The 23,791-nt window shown below is 45.5% G+C and overlaps 1 protein-coding gene across 9 annotated transcripts in view; it reads right to left on the bottom strand.

Moving 5' to 3' along the window:
• Positions 1-1,032: 1,032 nt before the first annotated feature.
• Positions 1,033-23,791, bottom strand: part of RAP1GAP (RAP1 GTPase activating protein) — a 225,880-nt gene continuing 203,121 nt past the window's right edge. For 8 of the 9 annotated variants that reach the window (XM_029577941.1, XM_029577938.1, XM_029577944.1 and 5 more), the window contains 7 exons: positions 18,296-18,405; positions 17,451-17,564; positions 16,418-16,547; positions 14,678-14,777; positions 13,613-13,716; positions 11,004-11,054; positions 1,033-3,761 (listed from right to left, as the gene is read on the bottom strand). In XM_029577941.1, the coding sequence (XP_029433801.1) occupies positions 11,046-11,054; positions 13,613-13,716; positions 14,678-14,777; positions 16,418-16,547; positions 17,451-17,564; positions 18,296-18,405 (567 nt within the window). In that variant the 3' untranslated portion in view covers positions 1,033-3,761; positions 11,004-11,045. The remainder of the gene's footprint in view (positions 3,762-11,003; positions 11,055-13,612; positions 13,717-14,677; positions 14,778-16,417; positions 16,548-17,450; positions 17,565-18,295; positions 18,406-23,791) is intronic. The other variant, XR_003852767.1, reaches the window with a different exon arrangement.

The raw sequence follows: 23,791 nt of genomic DNA, 5'->3' as shown, positions 1-23,791 counted from the left end.
TGGCTGAAAATTAGGGGGTGGCGTAGGTAGGTCGGCCTCTGAAAACGATGCAGAAAGATTCCAGAAATAAAACACAAAAGGAGCCGTCTAGTGCTGCTTTAGCTGATGGCGACACAGAATCGCATTTATCCTGCTGCCATGCAGGTGCCCAGGCGCCAGGACATCAGGCGTAAAAATGAGCAGTACCAATTAAGGCGGCAGGAGGAGGAGGAACGCAGCAAAGAAACCTCCTGCATGACTTCCAGGGACAATGAGGTTCTGGAGAGTCCAGCTGTTAATTTTTCATTAATCTCTCTGGGGAAGCTGTTTAGTGATCTCTGATCTGAGGAATATCCCAGGCCCTCTGATCCAGTGCTGCTCAGGGCTCGCCGGAGAGACCCTGAAGCTGAGAGACATTCAAAGCCTTGTGCCTGCTGGAGCTCTGCACATGCCAGCATTTCCCAAATCCAGTCCATTTTCTTCTGGATAGACCAAAGATACATTTGTCTGCTCTTGGTTTAAGAACCAGCACTCACTTGTGTATTATGGCTCCCATGAAACCCAAGCCTGTTGGGAGGGTTTGAGGACAGGACTTCATGCTAGGGAATGTCAAACTGTAGCGAAGATAAAAAAAAAAAAATAAAAAAGATAGAGGGCTGCTGGACTGCACTTGAGCGATGCTGTGCGCTGCCATGGGGAGGGGGGAGTGGGTTCAAATCCTGGACGCGGTGCTTAACAGTGACAGCTACGGGCTGGTTCAAGAGGGCACGTGCCCTAGGCTCTGCAGGGACTTGAGGTTCATGCCTCTCGGACAGAGGACTACCTTGGTTGTGATGACAGAGATCAACAATAAGATAAAAAAAAATTAATGCAGAAACCAGAGACTGAAGCCATTCTGGGTGCTAGAGAAGCCGGCTTCCTGGCTCAAATTTGGGCCACCCACGTGACGGATGGAATTTGTACTTTAAGACAAGCTGGGAAACTTCAAAGCAATGCCCAGGTTTCAGTCTAAAATTTCTTTTTACCTTGTATACTCTTCCAAAGCATTTTTACAAATACTATTTTTTTTTTTTTTTTACCATAGTGATAAATAAAACTTTATTTTTGAACACATAGCACGGAACACAAACACAATCTCTGAAATAAAAAAATTAGTGTTTTTAACATTAACTGGGGATTCTATCCCACATTTGCTTTTGTGCCTTTAAGAAATAATAAAACAAAAACACACCTTGGACAAAAACAACAAATACGTTCCCTCCCCTCAACTCACTAACAGGTAGAGAAGTCAGGCATTTAGACAGGAATAAAAAAAGCGAATCAATCTTCCTAGTGGTCACAAGAGGGCGCCTTTTACCTCGCAGCACAAGGTGGACACTGAAATCACATAACGTGTGCACAGGTCCAAGTATATGCACTTGTGTGCATGCGTAGGGACGTGTGTGTGTAGGGGCAGGGTAAAAATTTCTTCAAAGAAGCCAATGAAGCAGTTGGGTGAAGGAGATACCTCTGTTATTAGCCTGACACCTATTTTAAGATGCTCAGTTTGGATGCTTTCTCAGGCTTGTGCCCAAGTAATGCATGAGGACTTTAGATTGTAGAGAGGTCAATAGTCAGCGCCTTTGTGATGTCTGTAAAGGGGTTGAGATGGAGGCGTGCTGAGGGTGAGGCTCAACGCTAGCCAGCGAACACGCATATTGAGTACTTTTTGGTGAAAGTTACCTGCACCAAGTCTGGTCAGAAAAAATAGCTGTCCCCAACTTTATCTGAGTAAAGCCATGCACATAACTTTATGGCAGTAGGTTCAGCAGTAGACTTGTGCGCATAATGTCTGGGGAAAGTTGTGCTCGTAACTTTACCTTGATGAAGTTGGCGCTCACTGGCTTTTCTGAATATTGACCTCCTCATGACTGAAAGGTGGCTTGGGCTGACATGACCACTGATCAGGCTCTTAGTTAAGGCACGATCTCCAGTCAACTACTCTGCTAGCTTACTCTTAACAGCCATCGAAATATTCAGTGTGCAGCTGTCCACGCACTCACTCCCATAGTAAGTTGTGCTTTTGAATGAAGAATGGACCTTTTCCATCTGCATCTGAAAACATTGGTTAGGCTCAGAAATGCCTCATGTTAACCCAATTACTTTAACACGTTTACATTTTGGCTAACACTTTATAGACATCATCTGTGGAATACGTAACAGGAAGGGACATGTAAAGGTAGTGCCAGTTAAAATCTCTACTTCCGAGATCACAGTGGCAAAATTCCTCTGCGGGCTGAGTGCCTCCTAGAGGTGCAACTCTTGACTTGGGATTTAAGGTCATTGACTTTTACCTCATCTCCTTTATACTGCAAGACCAAATGACCCCCGCAAGAGGCACTTGCTCCAACTGCTCTCATCAAAAACCTCAGTGCACCGCTTCAGAGCACGCGCTGCGGGAGTTGCAGGCCTGTTGTGAGGCATCAGTGCAATGACCGGATTAAGGTTCTTTTTGCAGGGAACAGCAGCGAAAGCACTGTAGTAATTTTATGCTATAAAAAGAAATGTTGGAGGTGGGGGTCGCCTCTCCTAATGCTGGACAGCTGGCTGGTCGAGCGTCACTCATATCGGACTAGAGGGTGGGAATTGTGAGGTTCAAGAAAACCTCTGACAGACAATAAACAGGCAGTGCAAAAACAAAAAGGTCAAGAAAAGTTGGTAGCCCAAGAATATTTAAAAAAAAAATAAAAAAAAAATGGGTGCGTACGGAGAGGTGGAGAGAGCAAGCTACAGGGTCCTTCAGTTGTGCAAAGTTAAACGATAGCGAGAATCTCACTCTTAAAACTAAAATGTAGTGATGACATCATAGGACCAAAGATGTCAGCTGCACATGGAGTGGTGGCCCCAAGGCCTAACCATGAGTTTTGCTTTAACTTGGGACTTACCGATGAAGTTCACTATTAACATTGCCATGACAAATTCTTATCCCCAACACCAAGGCATGGCTCTTGTAGTGATGCAAGAATGCACTCTGGGGTTGTCACCGACTGCTATGACAGCACACAGCTCCACCAAATACCCAGATTATTAGCCATGCTAGCCTCCCCCTTAATCCCCACTATGGCATTGGTAGGAAATAGAGCTGCCTTGTTGGAAATCCTCCTTCAAAAGCCTTGCCAGAGTCCCAGGATTGCTTGTCACTGGAAATGTCATATGGCGTATCAGACAACTGATGGATGAGGTTGGTTACTGCAGGTGGCTTCTGGGGGCCATTCGATAACCTCATGGGCAGTGTAAGAGCATCAGCCATGGAGGAAAGAGCAAAAGTCCCACAAAGTGACAGACTGTCAAGCTCTAAGCACACACGGAGAGGGGCAAATGTCATTGTGCATCTCCCCCTGCTAAAGAAGGGTTGGTTGATGCTAATAAAGTTAGTGAGGGTCTTGCCTCCTGTGACGTCACAGTTTGGTTGAGAAGGTCCCTAGTGCCCTCCCTACAGCATGGGTTCTGCCATAGCCTTGGCTCACACAGTGCATGTGGTCCCACAGCCTCCAGTCTCTAGGGAGTCTTCACCTCTTCTAGGATAGAAACACCTCCTCTGGAAGCCGCCAGGCAGTGCAGCCTCAGGACAAGGGAGGGAGGGAGAAGAGACTACAGTAGAATCTGGGAGGAAGTGCAACAGTCCAACCGAACTAGAAACGAGGTCTCAGCGTGCCGGTTTCAGCGATGGGACAATGGTCCTCAGCAGTGTGGAAGATTGGGTTCCTGCATAGGTCCTTCAGTTTGTACCGTTTCGGACAGTCCTGTGCAGGAGAAGGAAAGCAGGCAGAGATTACTGTCAAGAAGCAACAGGCAGGGAGTGAGGCCATAAAACCATGTTAGGACTCAGTATGTGATGTGAAAGGCACCAGCCCGCCTCCCCATCTCTACAAGCCTGGTTCCTTGACCTGCCTGGGAAGATGTTACGTTTCCCCTCAAAAATAGAGTGGCAGGAGCAATTTGCTGTTGAAAACCAGACTGAGAATGCAGGGGAAAAAAAAAATGTCTGCTCATATCAACCCTTCCCAGAGGGCACCAATTCCTTGTAATTCAAGGCTTCTGTTGCTTTTTGAACTAATCATATGTCCCACCGGTTTTGTACATACAGTACCGGTATATAGTGTGGTGCTGTAGCCACCATAGCTATGGGCCCATTGATATTTCTATACAAAATCAGGATTTTGAATTGCTACTATCCAAGTCCATTCATTCCTAAAAACATTAAAACTTAGGGCCTACGAAAAGGTAGCAATCCATAGTCCGCTAGGACAGGCCCCTCATCTATGTTTCTGAATATAGGTGCCTTACACCCAGGCACCTAACATTAGGTCCGGGCTAGGGACAGCCGAACCTAAGGTGCCCAGCACTGGAAATCAGAAGCGAGGGCTTCATTTTATTCTTCCTCCCTGGCCCCAACCTCCCTTTAAGCCTTGTGAGTGAAGGCCTCTACATTTCGGAGTTCAGAACCGGCAACGTTGATGATCAGGTTTTTTGTCTTCTAGTAACTTAGTGTTCTACCAAATTTGCTAAAGTTAAATTCAATGGTTTTTCAGAAACATGAAAAAGGGACATTGGTTCCACAATCTAAAACATTTTTTTATTTTGAGCTTGTCAAGTTCAAAAATCCCTTTGGATTTCATGCTTAAAGTTTAGAGAAGGTTAGACGTTAACCTGAGCTAGAAACCTGTGTGGGTTTTTCAATTTCTACCTTTAGGATGCTTTGAGGTATTTAGAATTTAGAATTTTTGTAAGATAAAGGGACTGAGCAGCATAGGATTTGGAGCGTCAGTGTTCACAAGCAATACTGTGGCACCGTGGAGACTGACACTGCCATGAATGGGGACCTATTAATCACAGGCACGCTTAACCAGGCAGATTTTCAGGATATTCAGAATGTATATGCATGGAGATGTATGCAATTCTACCTCATTTGTGTTACTGTATAATATTCATGCATAAGACGAGAAATTTAAGTAAAAATTAATCTTAAAAAACAGGTCAATGCTAGTTTCCTCCTTTCCCCTCAATAATTATTCTGATGACTATCCCTGTCATTCACTCCTTCCCTCCCTCCCCCTCCGGATCCCTGAACTCACCCAATTAGCAGGACAAGGGAGTTGCAGCTGCTCAGATGCGTCCTCTGTCCATCCTCCTCCCCTGGTGCACTCAGAACCACGTGGTTCAAAGCACAACACCAAGGGAGGGAGGGAGGGAAGGAGTGAACTACTGGGGATAGTCATAAGACCTCTAGGTTTTACCCTAGTCTTCTCCACCAGTCACAGTAATTTTCTTACTTTTGTGGCCCAAAAAATGCCCTTGATTTAGATGAGATTGACTTAGACACGAGTATATACGGTAGTTGTGGAGATTCTGAAAACCAGACTGGGTTAAGAAACCCTGAGCTAAACCTGGCTGGAAGAGTTGAAACAATGAGATAAACAATGAGATAAATCTTCTGCTCCTCCAGCCTTGGGAAACAAGGGATAGTGAAGGCCTTTATCGCTAACAGAGTGACCATAGGGATGTCGATACGGTATCATTCTGGCAATCAATACCCTGAGTTTCAGATATGAAACTCCACTGGTGTTGGTGTCCTTCTCCATGGAGACACTATACCAGTATGAACACCACCACTAATAGTTACAAAGGGGGCTGCAGCACATCAGCACAGATGTTGATAGTGGTGTGTCATCATCACAGAGAGAGGCACTAACTACCCATGAAACATGTAGGTGGAATCGATGGGGGAAGACAATATATATGGGAATCAGGCTGGTAAAATGTCAGAGGGACATTACACCCTTGGTTAAAGGTACAAATGTTGGGGGGCCTATTACTCGGAACCCTTTCTGCATTGTCATTACATCAAGGGATTTCCAGGACATTCTTTCACAGGTAAGTCAAATTTGAAGGGCTGGAGGGATGGGGGTGGTGGGAACTGACTAAACTGAGATCTCATGTTGATGTGAAATGGCTCAGTAACATGGGCGCTCTCCTATGAGACACCCATTGTTGAGTGCTGCCACAGTCAGAAGGGACTGCAGCCTGCCCAAGGGGAGACGCTTACATTGACATAGGATTATCAGCAAGAATAACTACCAGACAAGTAAAAGCAAGTTTGCTTACCATAAACTGTGTTTTCCGTAGAGTGAATTAGCCATACTATCTTGGGTGCGATGTCAACCGACAGCACACAGCTCGGAACCTTCTCAGAATAGCAGAGCTTGATGCTCTGCCCATGTGTGGATGTTCTCGCACAATTACCTCAGTCGTCAGTTCTTCAATTGGTATTAAAGCTTCCAGACCGTGTCTAGTCAAATTTCTAGAGCTGGCAGGGAGGTGGGTGGGTTTCCTCTGCTAACTACAGAAAACAGTTCACGATAAGCAAACTTGCTTTTTTCTGTCGATAAGCCGAGTGAAATAGTCATGTCTTGAGGAGTTCCAGGTTGAGGATTGCTGCCTTCCAATAAGGAAGTTCCGAGGCCCTTCTTATATCTTCTTTAAATTACTGATCTTATGACTATTCGCAAACTGTCCACTAGGTGGCAGTCTCTAGTGAACTACTGTGGTCAATATCGTTCTGCCGACTGCACTGACTGACTCGGAAAGCTTGTCCAGACAACAGTGAGATGTGAAAGTGTAGACCGAAGATCATGTTGTGGCTTTACAGATATCAACGTTGGGCTTGTTGTTAAGGTATGCTAAAGAAGAGGTGGCCGCTTAAATCTGATGTGCCTTGACTGTTCCATGGAGAGGTATGGAAGCAGAGTCGTAACAATAATGAATACATGATGTTAACCAGTTAGCTAGAGTTCTTTTAGAGACTGCAACTCCAAGCTTGTTGGGGCTATAGGAGAGAAACAGCTGTTGGTATTTCCTATGGCCCTGTGTCCTTTCCCTGTAATAAGCTAGGGCCTGTTTACAATACAAAGCATGTAAAGTTTTTTTCTCTCTCATTTTTGCGTGGCCTTGGTATGTTGGTAGGGAGATTGACCCGTTTAGATGAAAAGCTGATACTACTTTCGGCAAGAACTTTGGATGTGGGCGTAGTACCTTGTTGTGGAAGAACTGCAGATAAGGAGAGCTGTGAACTAGGGCTTGTAGTTCACTGATACTTCTGGTTCAGACAACCACTACCAAGAACAGAACCTTCCAAGTAAGGTACTTCAGAGGCACTGTCACTAAAGGTTCAAAGGGGCTTTCTATGAGACCCATTAGAACTATGTTAATGTCCCAAGGTATGGAAGGTTTTCATATTGGCAGAAGTATGTGCAGGTGGCATTTCATGAAGTGAGATATCAACGGATGTGTTAAGATAGATAACCCATCCATCTGGTGGTGGTAAGCTGCAATCACACACAAATGCACTTTTATTGATGAGGTTTGAAGGCCTGTTTTGGTCAAATGGTAGAAGTAGTTGAGTAGGAGTTGCGGAGGTCAATTGAATTGATCAATTGACTGTGAATGACACCAGCATACATAATGAATCCATTTGAAAGAATGGTTACAGTGAGTGGAGGGTTTCCTTGAGGAGAGGAGAACATCCTCGATCGGACTTGGGAAGGCGTAATGGTTCTAAGATCTGGCACTTAACATTCAAGACATGAGGTAGAGTGAGGAGAGGGGAGGATAGAAGAGGGTCCCATTTTCCTGTGTCAGGTTCGGTTGGTTCTCTAGGAGCTTCGGTGGTTATGCTGAGAAATGTACAAGATATGCATACCTTAGCTGCTTTGGCCACAATGGTGCTATGAGAATCATCTCTGCCTGATCTTGAATAGACTTTTGTATCGTTCCGGTAAGAGTGGAATTGGAGGAAAAGCGTAGAGTAGGCCTTTTGACCATGAGAGAAGGAACACATTTTGCGACTCTTTTGGGACTGGCTAGAAGAGAGGAACATTTTTGCAGTTTTATATTTTATTGAGTTTGCCCCACTTGGCGAACATGGTGTTGGCAGTTGTCTGGTCTAGAGCCATTTGTGCGGGTGAAACACACTGCTGAGTTTGTCCACTTGAATATTCGCTATTTCTGGTAGATACATCGCTTGCAATGAGATGGATCTTTGGCTGCCCACTCCCATATCAGACTTGCTTCTGTGCACAGCTTCAACAAACTTGATCCTCCTTGCATGTTTATGTAAAAGATGGCCACCTGATTGTCTGTGTGAACCATGACTGCTTTTCTCTTTAGGAAGTTTTCGAATATCACCAAAGAGTTGTGGATCTCTCTGAGCTCCAGGAAGTTGATCTGATATGATGCTTCCAAGGTTGACCACCGACCTTGTGTCTGGTATTGGAGAAGATGCGCTCCTCAACCTGTGGTAGAGGCATTTGTGGTGAGAATTAGTTGTTGAAGTGGAGGTCGTAAAGGTGCTCCCTCTGTGAGAACTTTCGGTTTTAGCCACCAAGCTAAGTCTTTTTTTCATTGAAGCCGTAATGAAGAGTTTTGTGGAAAGTGGTTGGGACACCTGATGCCATTGTTTTTTTTAAGCCTTACTGTAATCTCTGCATATGGAGACGGGTGAGAGATACTATATGAATAGCCACTGCAATATGGCCCAGTAGCACTAAGAGTTTGCGTAATGTTTTTCTGATTTTGCCTTTCAGGTGTAAAGCTAGGAGTCGAAGGCGATGTTCCCTGTCTTTGAGTAAGGACGCTCTTTCCCTTGTGGAGTTTATCCTTTCACCTATGAACTGCAAGATTCTGGTTGGCTGGAGGATTGATTTCTTGTAGTTTATGAAGAAGCCCAGCTGCTCCAGGCATTGGATCGTGGTTTGAAGATCTTTTTGAAGATCTGGCGGGTTGGGGGAAACTATGAGCCAGTCGTCCAGGTATGGGAAGATTCGTAGTCCTTTGTGATGGAGATGAGCCACAGTCACTGCTAGACACTTTGTAAAGACTCTCAGGGCAGAGGAGAGTTCAAAAGGGAGTACTCTGTATTGGTAATGAATGAAGGGGGTGAATTGGTATGTGCGCATATGCATCTTTCAAATTGAGTGAGCTCATCCAATTGCTCGGCTGTATGAAGGGCAAAATGGACTTCAGCGTTGTCATCTTGAACTTCTCTCTCTTTAGCACTTTGTTGAGTGGACCGAGGACTAGTATTGGGCGAAGATCCCCCGTATATTTGGGAATAAGGATGTATTAGGAGTAGGATCACTTGTTGCTGTAAGAAGATAGGATGTGTTGAATGGCTCCTTGTGCTACTAGGCTCTCCAATTCTTTCTTCAAGAGAGGGATTTGGTCGAGGTGCCTCATCAGCAGGGCTAAACGAGGCAAGCTTGGGGGAGCATTGAACTGTAAGCGGTAGCCCTCTAATTATTTTCAGTACCCAGCGGAATGATGTTACTAAGGACCATGCTGAAAAGTGGATATTCTGCCCCCGACAGGAGCAGGTGGCTGTGGTTTGGAATCTCTCAAAAACCTTGTTGGTTTTTAAGGTTCATCTGTTGTGGTTTTTGTTGCCTGCGGTCTCACTGACATTCTCTTTGCAATGGTAGTGGAGGCTGCGGGCGAGGTTGCTGGTAGACTGGTGTCATATACTAGGTGTATTGTTTGTAGGGCTTTCATTGGCAATACGTTTTTTTGGACCACGAGAACTGCCATCTGAACGGGGTGGGTTGGTCTGTTTGCAGTGTGAAGGTTTGCACTGCCACATTTTGTTCCATGAAACAGTAGCATAAATATGCTACTGTTTCATGGAACTTGCCCCCAAACAAATCATCTCCTTAGCACGGCAGATCTGCTAGTTTTTCGTGCATGTCCTCTCTGATTGCACTCGCTTGTAAACAGGCAGTCCTACGGGCTACTATAGAAGACACTGAGGTTCTTGAAGTTGTTTCAAAAGCCTCGTAAACAGATAGATGAGTTACCGAATGCCTTCTTCAAAGGTTTTGTAGTGGCTGGGGTGTTATTTTTTCACCAGTCTCAGAGCGTACAAAGGGTCTGAGTTGCTGTAAGCACTCAGATGTACTGCACCATATAAAATTGATGTTGCTGAATGTGCGAGGTTAACATAGCGCTCTGAAAGATCTTTTCAGCAAAGTCATCCAGAATTTTGTCGTCTTTACCTCAAGGGGTGTTTGTATGGATTCGATTTCTTCACCCTCTTCATGGCCAATTCTACTACGATCGATGTGTGAGGTAATTGCACTGGGCCATATAAAACTGAGTCTTTAAGACAAAATTTTAAGTCTAATTTTCTGCATACCGGAAGATTGGACTGTGGGGACTCCCGAGCTTTTAGAAATACGGAATCTAAAACTGTTTGAGGTGGTAGGGCTGCTGGCTCAAAAGAAATGTCCAAGATCTTCAGTATTCTGAAGACCTCCTTGTGGGGGTACGGGATCTTCCCGGTTTCCACTTTTAGAGTTTCTCCCAATTTTTCTACAAATTTAGAATGTCAGATCCTCAGGAGGGGAAGAATGTTTGGGTGGGCGGGGGTGTTTAAATTGCGTGGGAACATCCATGTATGAGTTAGACTATCAAGCTCTGCTATTCTGAGAAGGTTCCGAACTGCGTGTCGTCAGATGATGTCGCACCCAAGATAGCATGGCTATTTCACTCTGTTTATCGACGGAAAATTGCTGCAGTCTGGTATTGTGGTTTGTCAGCTCCTTAACTAGAGGGCTGCAGGAACATGGGTTCAGGAGTTACAATGGCATCTCCTTGGCCACCGGAATATGCATGGGTTTGGAGCCAAACCTAGTGCTCAATAAATGTTGTGCAGCTATGGAAAGAACTTGGGGATCTGCTTTCATGTACGAAAGCTGAACAAGATCGTACTTGAGCAGAAAAGCAAACAAACCCTAAAACGAGTAAGTGAATACAGGGAAGAAGATTTGAAAGATGCAGTCATGAGCATTCTGAATGCTTCAAATGCTTTTTCTTCTGATAATAATTGAAGGCCCATTAGTTACTGATGATCAATAGTACCATGAGTTTGATCCCTCCCTTCCCCCTCCCCACATTCATGGTACAAACAGACAGAAATAAGAAAGGGTGCTGACCTGCCAGGCAAGAACATCCATGGAATGATCAGGTAGGGAGGGCTAGCAGCTCTACACAGACACAGAAAGGAGAATGTTAAAACAGCAAAAACTTAAATAGGGGGCACAAACCAGGAGGCTCAGCTATTCAGCCCACGAGCACATCCTCAGCACAGGGAGCATGCCTTCCAGACACATCATCTATGCAGAGCATCCTCAGCACAAAGAACCACCTTGGTACAGGGAGCACACTTGAAACACAGAGAACACTTTCATTGTACACAGCATTCAGCTAATTGCCTACACAGCACCTCTTCAACCAGAGGTGCACGCGGCCCATCACATGGAGTGATCTCAACTGGAACACTTTACTTCACCACAGAGGATGCAGCTGTCTCCCCGTACACCCTCCGTCCCTGAAAACAGGCCCTCTTGGTATGCAATTTGTTTCCTGAAACATGGCCCTACTCTTATCACACAGGTCTTTTGCATCAACCCAACGTAACAGTCCTTTGTCCCTCGGCTGAAAATGCAACCTCCTTCCCCATCGATATAGGCACAGCTTATTATTTTCAGTCTCTCTCTAAAATACAGCCCCTTTCTGGCCCACATCCAGTCCATACCCTCCAATCTCCAGCTAAATGCTTCAGACTCAGAGAGTGAGTGCTGGGCCTCCAGATGCGCTCTGGGAGAGTGAAGGGTCAGCACTGATCAGAGCTGGCATAAAGGACACAAATAGATTTCATTTTTTTTTGACCAGATCAGAGGTTAGGGCAAAGCCCTCAAAGCATTATAGATCTACTCAGAAGCAGATTGTTATAAACTGTAATCCGTCTTCAACTTAATATGTACGTTTTTAAATAAATAAATCAGACGTAGAGCCAGGTGAAACTCAAGAATACCATGCGGAGCATTAAAAATGCAATTCACCTCCTATGCAAAGAGAGAACTAGTTTATGTGAATACATGTTAAACCAGACAAAGATCAGGTTGCCAATGCACATATCGTATGCATTTACACGCAGCTCCCTTCCACCCAGAGTCCATATATGACAAATAAAATCGGGTACTTGGCTAGAATATCATTCTGCCCCTTTGCCCCTCTTCTCTCCACCTTCTGGATGCTTTCATACAGTCCAGGCACCGTGAGGCCCAAGGACCTGGCGCTGTCTCGGGATTCATTCTGGTCTCCAATGATTTGGTGGGTGGGCTTAGCGTTCAAGGAGCCAGAACCACCAGGGTTGCATCTAATCACAAGAGCTTCTTCACGGATAACTTCAACTCATAGAAACAGGATGGCAGATCTGGCCTATCCAGCCTGGCCATCTGCCCAACTAATTTAGCTTTACGATTCCCCTCACTCCCTCAAGAGATCCCCTGTTTCCTTGAATTCGTGTTTTTGTGCAAGGCCCTTGGAAACTCCTGCAGCTCCTAGGTCCTTTCTACCGGCTAAGAACTCCAGCTCAATGCAGTCTGGTGACCTAGATACAGGGGCGGCTCAAGGCAATCTGCTGCCCGAGGCGAGGGAGGAGATGGCGCCCCCTGCCCTACCACTGCCCCCCCCCCCCCTCATACACAGGCACTCACTCGCTCTCTAACCTACATTTCACACCTCTTCTTCAGCAGCTGGCTACAAGGCAGGGCCTCTTCTGCCGCTGGTTCTGGGACAGGCCGGCGGCACGGCAGGGCCTCGCTTTTGCTGGCGGGGGAGAAGGAACCCTGCCAACACGTTACTTTGTGTGTCGCCATGACACTGCGGCAATGACACCCCTGCCCCTTTTAGTGCCCGAGGTGGACCGCCCTTCCCCCCCCCCCTTAATACGCCTCTGAGATAGAGATGACCCCCGGCTGGAGGGGGGGGGGGGGATTCTGCTGTTCTGGTGGCAGGGTGAGGTGGCTGCTAGAGGGGTTTGGGGGCCAGGTTTTGCTGCTTCCAAAGTTTGCCGCTTGAAGTGGCTGCCTCACCCTACCTCATTATAGAACCGCCCCTGCCTAGATGCAATCTTGGCCTCAGCTTACTGAGGAAGGGCAGTGCAGGTCACGAACTGACCTCCTCTCACACCCTCTGAACCTGCAGTAATGCTTTCGGCCTCCTTGCAGGTCTGTAGGAGCTGTGCCAGTCAGGCGATTCTCAGCATTCCCACTAAATGTACCCTGCACATCATTATATCCGAGAGCAGAAGCAAGATCCCAGGAGAGAACTGTACAGGAATAATTTAAAAAAAATGCCTTTATACCAACAACAGCAACAATATTAGGATCTAGGCTGTCATTCTGTCAAGGCAAACTGAGGGAAAAAATTGCCAAATGCCTGGATAACCGCTCTGGGAAAGTCAGTAGTCCTAGCCCATCATCTAAAGGATTGTATAATTATAAATGTGTTTTTCGATGTTGAAGTCATCATTAAAAAACACCGGTAAAAGAAAAACATCTTTCATAACTCAATGTTTTATAGGTTTAGAAAGTGCCCGGAAAGTAACATTTACTCTCCAGGTCCCTGGATTGTGACTGCGTCCTGCAGTGGAGTATCACTCAGCACATGCAGATACAGCCAGGTCCATCCACAGCCGCCTACATCGCCATTCTCACCAAACTCTACCTTTGTTCCATTCTCTCCCAGGAGCTCTCACCGTGCGAGTTGTTTGCTGGTCTGATTCTTCCAGTTGAATTTTGATCTCGGGGTACGGAGGATCTCCGGATTTTCTACTGTCCGGCTGAGGAGACCGAGAGGGTCCTGTGTCACCAGGCGAGGGAAAGTGAGGAGAGATAAGCACAGCAGGATCGAAAGAGAGGAGAGGAGCATGACAAGGAGAGACAGGAAAAGAGAAAAATCCCTCGTCTGCATAGTAAAGTACAGTAGAGTATTTATATAACTAGTGGAAACCCACTGAACATTCATCGCAGGTAGCCCGACCTCATCTCTCCTCCCCTTCCAAACCCAATATGCTCTTTCCTCACCCCCACAGCAATCCGGGCGATATTTTCTCTCCCCTCCCGCCACCCCTAACTCCATCCTTGGCCCAACTCCAGACTCTGCCCCAGTCTCCCTTCCTACTTTTCCCTCTCTGGGTGTCCTCTTCCTTTCAAGGCCACCTGTCTCTCTGCCTCCCCCCCAGTTCCATGGTTCGGCTTTCCAGAACCATGGGTAGTTTGCCTCGAGCGCTGCTGGAGTGTGCGGTTTGCAAAAATACAAGCGCCACAATGCTGAGCACTCCCTCGCAGCTACCGACGGACAGACGCCACCAGAACCCCAAGCATATATTTTATACATATATATATATATATGACCTGTTTCAATGCTAGTTGTCATCATTTGACAATTTAACACAGTGTGCTGAGGGACAGTCAGCGACATGTCACAATATGCTGTCAGTACTCTCATCGGGAGCATTGTTACTCAGCATACATTATCACTTCAAATATAAAATTAGTACTACTGTCCCACAGAAAATTCCCAGGAGAGAGCCGGCAGCGTGGTACATGGAAAAATTGTGACTCATGACACTTGTATAATTATTGGCATCTTGCGCTTATGGGCCAGAAGACAACTATGTACTACCTCTGCTTATTTTTAAAGCTAAACTGGTTCTCACCACCACAAACTGAGGGAGAGACCACAACTTTTTACCAACAGGTGACTCCTGGGAGGTTGTGCTGGGGCAGCATTCATTCTTCCATTTAGGATTCCCACCTACCTGGAGAGCTCCCCCCGCTGGCGGTGCTCATGCTGTCCTCTAGCCACGTGCTGTAGATGAAGGAATCCCGCTTGTGTGAGGCTCCTGAGGAGAGACTTTCCTGAAGGTAGAATCAAAACGGGGCTAGTCAGGACCTAGAAACGGCAGTCCTACCCTTGCCGAACCCAGCGAGAACCAAAGCAAACAGAGAGGGCCATCAAAGCAAGATCCAACGCACCAATGTGCCTAAAAGTAACAATTACGCTCCAGGTCCCCAGCGTTGCGTTGGCTCTCACCATGGTGTGACTGCATCTTGAGTACTGTATGCAGTTCTGGTCACCCTAGCTCCAAAAAAAAGGACATAGCGGAACTAGAAAACAGTACAGAGAAATGGCAACAAAAATGATCAAGGGGATGGCATGGCTCACGAATGAAGAAAGATTAAATAAGCTTAGGCCTCTTCAGCTTGGAGAAGAGACAATTGAAAAGGGGACGTTAGAGGTTTATAAAATCATGAGTGGGGTGGAACAGGTACATGGAGAACAGTTATTTACCCTTTCAAATAACACTAAAACAAGGGAGCACTCCAAGAAACTAACAACCAGCAGATTTAAACAAATTGAACAATGCACAATCAAGCTAGGGATGTGGATAGAGTGACAAGTACAGCGGGGTTTAAAAGGTGTTTGGATAATTTCCTGGAGGAACAGCCTGTAAAGCGTTATTAGCCAGGTAGACTTGGGAAAGCCATCGCTTACCTCTGAAAGTGAACAACAGGAAAAAAAAAATCTATTTTTTGAGATCTCGCAGGTACTTGTCACCCAAACTGACCACTGTTGAGCAGAGGATACTAGGCTCAATGGACCTTGCTCTGACCCAGCAAGGCATTTTTTATGTTCCTATGTTCTCTCTCTCTCTTCTCCTGCTTTTTCATCTTTTCTTTCCTGTCTCTTTTTCTCCTCTCTGTCTACCTGCCTGAAGCCTTCTGACAAATCCAGGCTTCATCGGTCAACTCTTGAGCACCGGCCAGCACTGCTTCAACAAAAACAGACTTGCAGCAGACAGACTTCAAGAGCCGGATAGTTTTCCTATTTTCTCTTCCTACTGCCAGACCGATCTCTGATTTTAATCCCACTTCCCCACCGCTGAGGCTCTGCTGTGCTCAACTCGAGTGCTACAGTTTTGCTCTCTTCCCCACTTCCTGATAGGTCATTCCAGACAGTCACCACCCTTTTCTGTGCTCAGCTGGAAGAAAGAACCGGACTGCAGCAAGAAACCTGCAATTCCCGCTGTGCAAGTCACCTAACTGCACTTCCAATGAGACACATTTGCATTCTGATGGCCTGCTCAGAGAACAGGGGAAAGGACTGACGTTCTTTGCTTTGACCCAGAAATAACTGGCAGGAGTCCCTCTTGTTTTTGCAGCCTCTCCCTTAGCTTTAAAGATGTCCGAGAGGCCAGGAAAGGAACCTCCGTCAGCTGTGTTGGTAAAGATTAAGAAGGGTGGCAGTGGTGCTGCTAGCAGCAGTGATATGATTTTTAATGGGGGGTGAGGGCTGCCTGCAGCTTCGATTTTAAGTGACAGGATTCTTGCAGGATTCTTGGTATTTTATTTAAGGATAGTGAAAGTTAGCATAAGTTGGATACTGAGGAGAGTCTACGAGAAGGAAGACAACCCAACCAAAAGCTACTCCTGAGACTGGCAGTCACGACTTTAATCTGATTAGCAGATCTAATGGGATGTCTTTATTATCTTTTTACCATTCCCGTATCTTCGTCGTCTAAGATTTCGCTCTCTTCCACCACGCTGGTAAAGCTGCTGGCGCTGGAAGAAGACCGAGAGAAGTCCTGCTGGCTCTCGGGCTTAGGTGCAGATGGCACGGACTCCACCCTAAGGAAGGATAAAGTTATTTATTTTAAATGATTCATGTTCCGTGCCCTCCAGAAAGTTCGGAGCGGGTTACAAAGCCACACACACAATCATAACATAAAAGCAATAAAAATAGTAAAAATACCTTGACAAACAATAACGGATACCTAGTTAAAAAAAAAAAAAAAAAAAGCGCATGTAGAAAGCCTCAAATGATTAACATGCTTCTAACGGGTTAGAGCAGGGTCAACATGATGGAAGGAGGTCCAAACAGCTTCAAACACAAAGCTGTGCACAGACAGTTTGCACAATTAATGCATGCTAGGAATAATGAGGACAATTCTCAAAGCAATGCAAGGACATTAGGAAGGGATTAGCGGGTCGATCTTGCTCCTCAGCCTGGCAGAGAAAGCATGCGGGTTTCCGCAGGGCATGAGCTGGACTGCGAGGAGGCGTTCTTAGGGGGGTGCCATGCTTAGGTCACAGCTCACACCCACGACCTTTTCAAAAGCACGCACGCTCTTTCGCCCTCTTCGGCTGCCCGTACAAAATAGTGGTGCTTTAGCCTAATTTTCAAAGAAAAACTACAGGATGATTTCTCTTTGAAGTTAGCATAAAAGCAGAAGCAACACAAGTACATTAATACTCTGACTTAGTTGCCATCATTTCAAGGTATCTACCGCCTTTCATTCACACAGGATGCCAACCATGTTTTCCAGTTTCAGAAACGCAGATGCAGGCACCTCTGGGGGGAACAACCTGGGAGCACAGCGCCAGTACCTGGACTACATGCTAAAGTCTGGTGTGGCGGCAGAAGACCTAACAACGTAGTTACTCATCTCTACTGTGATGACCACCAAATCACAAGGAGATAAAAACGGCTCTCCCCGGGTCACACAGGCAGGAGGCAGTAAAGGAACAAACCTGTCCTTTGTGGTGGGCATCTCTGGGGAGCTCTGGTTCGACGAATCCTCAGACTTGGGCTCTTGAGACACATGGCCACTGTCGGGGGTCTTTTGGGGGCCGGTGGGGCTCTCTCTGTGACAAATACAAATGTGAATCTTACTCAAATCGTGTCAGGCTTTGGAGATTCTCTCTCGCTGTGGCCTAAGATTCCTGCGTTTCAGTAAACGCACCCGACCGCCCTTTGTTCCGGTCTCCTAATTTTATCCCAAATTCCAGAAGAACGCCACTCTCCCAGCAAAGAGCAGCAATGCGTGATATGCATGGGACCTGCTTTTCAGGCCCAAGCGGATTGGATGGTGCCGCCCAGATTTAAACAAGAGGCCTGACCATACAGAGGATGTAGCCGGCTAACTGATTAGATCCCAGGCATCTATATGTGCACAGCTAATATACACTATCAGAATGCCTCTCGTTTTATGCGGCCAAGTGTCTGCACGTTGTGAACCTCTGCACTCATTTTTAGGCTGCTGAAAATCCATAAACGCACATTCAGCCAATCTGCACGCACAACTCCTTATCTTGTTTTTGTAGGTCCCAACTATACTTTCGAAAATTTACCCCATAATGCATGTCTATCTCTCTTCTGTACGGGACTGTGTATATTGCTGGCACACCATAAATAATCTCTGTGCCTTAAAATTTGTAAACAGGCAAGTCAATCCTATTATTCTACAACAGCTGTACACAATGTATTTGTGCCCCAGGCATATTCTTGGTAAATACCCTGAAAACCAGAGCCATCTATGGAGCTTCGAGCTCTGAAGTTGATCCATCTCGATTGCATTCTTCTCTAAGGCACTCACCGCTTCTCCTGCACCTCCTGGATGTTCTCAATGCCTATGGCACTGCTCCTGCGAGAACTGAACGGACCGGATTTCTTCCTTGTCGGGCTCTTCCCGGGAACAATCAGTGACTGAAAAACATTCCACTTGTTTAATGAGATTTCAAACCCCCCAAACCTAACAGTATTGAAGGAGAAAATCTGCCCATGTTTATGCCTAGGGAAAATACCCTACACCATCTCAAGCTTTACTGGGGCATCTTTCTCACTTGCTGCACAAATGCCCCCTCAGCCGTATCTCAACTATGCCCAGTGTTATCCTCTATAGGTCCTGGATCTAGCCTTGGTGTTGCAAACAACTATTGCAACAATCCACAAAGTATAAATCTACAACATTATTTTGCAATATTACTAAGAAGGGGGTGCATCCTTGGTTGGGAATGAGCCGTACGGATGAGTGGAGCAAAATAAACCCTACACCTCCAGTCACCTTGCTCCCACACTGCTCTTCAGCTGTTATGGAGATCTGTAACTGCAAGAAGTTTAACAATGCTAGATAACATGTGAAGAGGGGGTGTTGGTAATGAAATTCCTTATAAGACTATCATACTTCATCACATCATGAGCCTTCACTTCCAGGGGGGGGGTGTTTGGTTTCACAACACCTCATGGCCATCAATGACCATCATTAATAGTTACGTACCAGGTCTGGCAATGCCGTATCACTTTCTGCTGCCTCGGTAGTCTTTTGAGCAGATGTACCAACCCAAAACACCCTCAGGGTTTCCAGAACCACCAATCGGTTTCCTTTTGGATACTTTCTGTGCCTTTACTATTCTGAACCTACTTTTTTCAGTTCTGCCTTTCAAACTCATAACAAACAAATTTGAAGTTTGTAGTCTTACTTTTAGTAAGACAGAGCAGAACTAATGTTGACATGATTTTCAGTGTGTATGTGCCTGACGTAATCCTCAAACTTCCCAGAGAAAGGATACTGTCATAGTCTACCTCCCTCCATTGTCCTTTAACACCAGGACCTATCAAATCTCTCCTCACTCACCTAGAGAGAAAGCTTGGTGACATCCAGCTACTCCATGGCCAAGCAGGAAAAGTCAGTCACACTTGCAGGGTGACATCATCCAATGGTGCTGAGGACAGAGAGACCACAGCTCTGAGTAAAAAGCTTTTAAGATCCATTGAGCATTATGTGGTGTTCTGCACATTCCCAATGGCTGTGGGAGGTGGTCTTAGTCTTTTTCTTCCACAGACCTTGTAGGATGGGTCCTGAGGTGCTTTGATCATTTGGTTGTGAAGTTCCCTCAGGAAACACAGGTTTTTCTATTATTTCCTCTAACTTTCTCTGCCAACTGGCAGGTTGCTGCCCTCTAGAGAGAGAATCGCTCTCTTCAATTTGAATGATTCCTTTTTCTCAACCATGGTAGAAAGAAGAGCCACAGGTTTAAGTGGATAATATATGCCTGTGTTTCCTAAGTGTAGATCATGTTGTAAAAATTATATGCTTGAGATGTCTGAAAAGTTCATGCAATTTCAACTATGCTAGAATTAAGGCAGGACAAGCCACCCCGAACGAGGTATGATCTAGCAAGGGAGGTGTTGGGTTTTCATCATTAAGCAGTTGGCTAAGACCTTGAAACCTTTGCAGCCAGGACAGGCTGAAACTCATCCACTCCTCAGACTGCACGAAGCAGTCTAGTAATGGCTTTTGTTGTCAGTGGGCTCAGACCTTAGTCCTAGCCAGTCCTTCAGGGCCAGTGAGGGCTGTCTATCCTAGCAGTTGAGGCTGGAGGATCCCTTCTCAATGTCCAGTACAGTATTTACTGGACACATCATATCACATCGATGATGTGGGTTTCATGGATTCCATAGAGCTATGCATTCCACAGATAACATGAAGCTTCAATGTCATGGATGCCATGGTACACTGATGCTCCATACAGGAGCCATCACAAAGGCATCACCCTCAGGAAAAGTCTGAGACTTAACTCATGGGATCTGGAGGATGGTTAAGCGATTACAAATCCAGATCTCAAACACTCTCTCAGTATTATTTCAGATCCATCTCCTCCACCAAATAGAACATCTCAGGAAGATGTCCCAGGCTCAGATACCTTCATGCTCCCAAGCAAACATGGGAAGTTCCTATCCACAAATACTTAAAAGACCTGAAAATGCAAATGTCCTTTAGTACTTCCCTGGTGAGTAAAAGGGTGGATGTCAAGTATGAAGGACAACTAGTTCTGGGCTTTGAAATGTCACAATTGCCCCACTAGTTGTGGAGTCTGCTTTGCAGAAATCCAAAAGATCCAAGTCCCACACTTTGGTTTGCCTAGGCAGGTTCCCACAGTCGCTAGATCTCTTTGCAGAAACATTCTTTCTCAGCTCTGTTTTGCCTGGCAGTTTCTCATGGTGCAGTATCTGGACTCTATCCTTGAGATGCTACAAGTATTCATGGACTCAAGACCTGAAAACACGTGAGATGAGTTCATGAGACACCTCACAGATGATGAGGGTATCAGATCAACGTACAACACTTTTAATAACTTATCCAGGGGTTCCACCTTCTTCACTGAAGCCAAAAGAGTGACATTGCTTTGGGTTTCTGCCCTCACCGGTTAGCTAACAAACCTTGCACAGGGGAAATCTATTCAAAACCAATATAAAAGGAGCTGGTGGATGTAATTAATAAATTACTACTCCATGTTTATAGACATTTTCAGTGTTCTTGGAGATACATCAACTACCAAAAGATTCCAGGCTCCTTCCAAGAGGGAGCAATTTTTTTTTTTTACCAAAACGGGGGGATACCTCCTACAACACTATCTGCCTCAGAGACACATAGTCACAACAACAGCTGAGAGTGAGGCAAGGAGACAGCAGGCTTAAAAAAAAAAAAAAAAAAGCGACTGATCTAGTCTCCCAATTGAAACAGACTTTTTGACTCTTACAGAGGACAGTGTCAGTACTCTGGAGCTAACTCAGATCCAGGGCATACGGGAGTTCGTCTTATCGTCTTTGTGTCACAATGGCCCTGAATCACATCTGTGTCCTCTGCATTGTCAATAGGGAGTACAGGCTGCACTTCTTCCACATTCTCCAGATTGCCCACCCAGACCTAACCCAACAAGAAGTCAGAACAGGGCCCTTTTGCAGGAGGAGATTTCATCCCTCCTAGAGGCGAGGGCAATAGAGTTATGTCCCCACCTTGGAGAAAAGCAGCAGGTTCTATTCAAGATACTTCCTTATCCCTGGGAACCGAGGAGGTCCATGACCCAATCTGGACCTCGAGCCCTCAATAAAATTTCTCTACAAAGTTCAGGAAGGGTAAATTTTTTTTAAATGCCCACATTGGGCTAAGACTTTAGCCCAAATTTTCAAAGCAGACTTATGTGCATAAGTCCAATTTGTGGGTCATCCCTGTAAATGCGTGCCGAGCAGGCATAACTACTTGCACATCTATTTCTGTGTGTACTTGCAAAAATCAAAAGTAGACATGTAAGTGCATTCCCCATTCTGACTCCCTTCCTCATCCCCTGAATGGCTCTTGCAGGTAATAGTACATAAGAAATGGGATTTCACGTGCGCTGTCATATGCACAACAATCTTAATTATTTTCAAAGTGCCGCATGCATGCATAAAACAGGGTTTTATGTGCGTAAGTAGCTTTGAAAACCCAAGCCCATAATGATTGCACTAGCCAGGGATCTGTGCCTGCTACAGCAAGAGGATTGGCTCCATTTTCTGGATCTTAAAGACAGACACTTATGTCATGATGCACTGAGATCACAGGCATTTCCTCAGATTGGTGGTGGGCCACCACCACCTCCACTACAGGATGCTTCTTATAGCCAGTTATCAGTTATCAACACCAAGAATTTTCAGTAAGTGCCTTGCGGTGTTGGCGGTACATATGTGCCTTGGTATCCACGTTTTTCCATACCTGGATGATCGCCTAATCCAGGGGTCATGCTGTCCTCTAGCTTGCCTACTAGTTGCTAAGGGTAGTGATCCAATGGCTAGAATACTTTGGATTTTCTATTAACAGGTATATAAAATATTTTAATAAATAAATAATAAAATAAATAGTACACTACCAAAAGTCCAGACTTAATCCCTTCTTGTGAACTTGAACTCATGCAAGCCAGTTTCAATTCCAAGGAAGTCAAGGTGTTTCTCTCCTTGGGGAGAATAACCAACATTGTGTCTTCACTAAAATCCATCTCCAAGAGACAGTTGTTCTTGGCATGGGACTTTTTCAAGATGTTAAGCCATATGGCTTCCATCTTCCAATTCAATATGAGGAAGTCTCAGTGGACTCAAATCTGTGGCACTGTGTCCCATCAAACTGGGAGCGTCACCTAGCCATCAATCTGCTGGAGCTGCAGCCACAAAGATGGCCTTGTTAGCCTTCCAGCATCTGTTGTCCAACAGAGTTATCATTGTACAAATGAACAACCAGGTAGCCTTGTTTAATATCAACAAGCAAGGAATGATGGGCTATACTGCATGCAGCCTTTCTCTAAGTGACCTGCTTATTAGGCACAGACAGCTTGAGGAGAGTGCTTGACCCACACGAATGGTCGCTAAATATCCAAAGTGTCTCACAGGATCTTTCAATCTGGTGCACAATAGACATAGATCTATTCATGATAGAGTTCAACAGGAATTTTTGGGTGTTTTGCACAAGGAGGCCCTCCAGATTCAGGTTAGCAGAAGATGGATTTCCAATACAATGGGAGTCAGGCCTTCTGTATTACTATGCCTCCCCCACTCCTGATACCAATATCATCGAAAACTCTGGCCAAGTTAAGTAAGGATTAGGGAATGCTAATTCAGCCTGGCCCAAGATGTAATGGTTCCCCCTACTCCTATAGCTCTGTCTTCAAAAGTAGATTTGTTTGGCTCCTTCCCCAACCCTGATCTCTTACAACCAGAGAGCCCTTTTTCATCCGAACATCACCATTCTGGCATTGACCACTTGGATGTTGAAAGGATAGTAATTTCTTCTCTTGACTGCTCAGAGCACGTAGCCCATTTCCTACATGCCTACCATAACCTCTTAGGCCCTAAAAATGAAAGAGGTTTTGCAGTTGGTGCCAGCATTGAGCAATGCCCCTTTTCATGTCCAGTTCAAAATCTACTTGTCTGTTTGCTTCACTTCTCTAAACCAGGTTGTATGGCAAATTTTAGGGTGTTCATCTTAGTGCTATCACAGCTTATCACAACTGAAAGCAGGGAAAGATGGTCTCTTCTTTGCCCTTGGTTTGACACTTCATGAACGGTCTGCTTCAAGTGAAACCCCCTTCCACTCCTTCGTGAAGCCACCCATCCTACCATGGGAATTCAAATGGATTTGGTTCAACTTAATGTGAATTCTGTTTGAGCCTATTCACTCCTATAGCCTAAAATACATAATTCCGAAAGTACTCTTCCAGTTGGCAGTCACTTCCACTCCAGAGAAGTACATGAGTTCCAGGCATTATTAACTTACTCACTATAT

This window comes from Rhinatrema bivittatum, chromosome 15 (assembly GCF_901001135.1).
Source record: "Rhinatrema bivittatum chromosome 15, aRhiBiv1.1, whole genome shotgun sequence".
NCBI lineage: Eukaryota > Metazoa > Chordata > Amphibia > Gymnophiona > Rhinatrematidae > Rhinatrema > Rhinatrema bivittatum.
The sequence above is the reverse complement of the archived record's forward strand: the minus strand, read 5'-3'. Positions and strand labels throughout refer to the sequence as shown.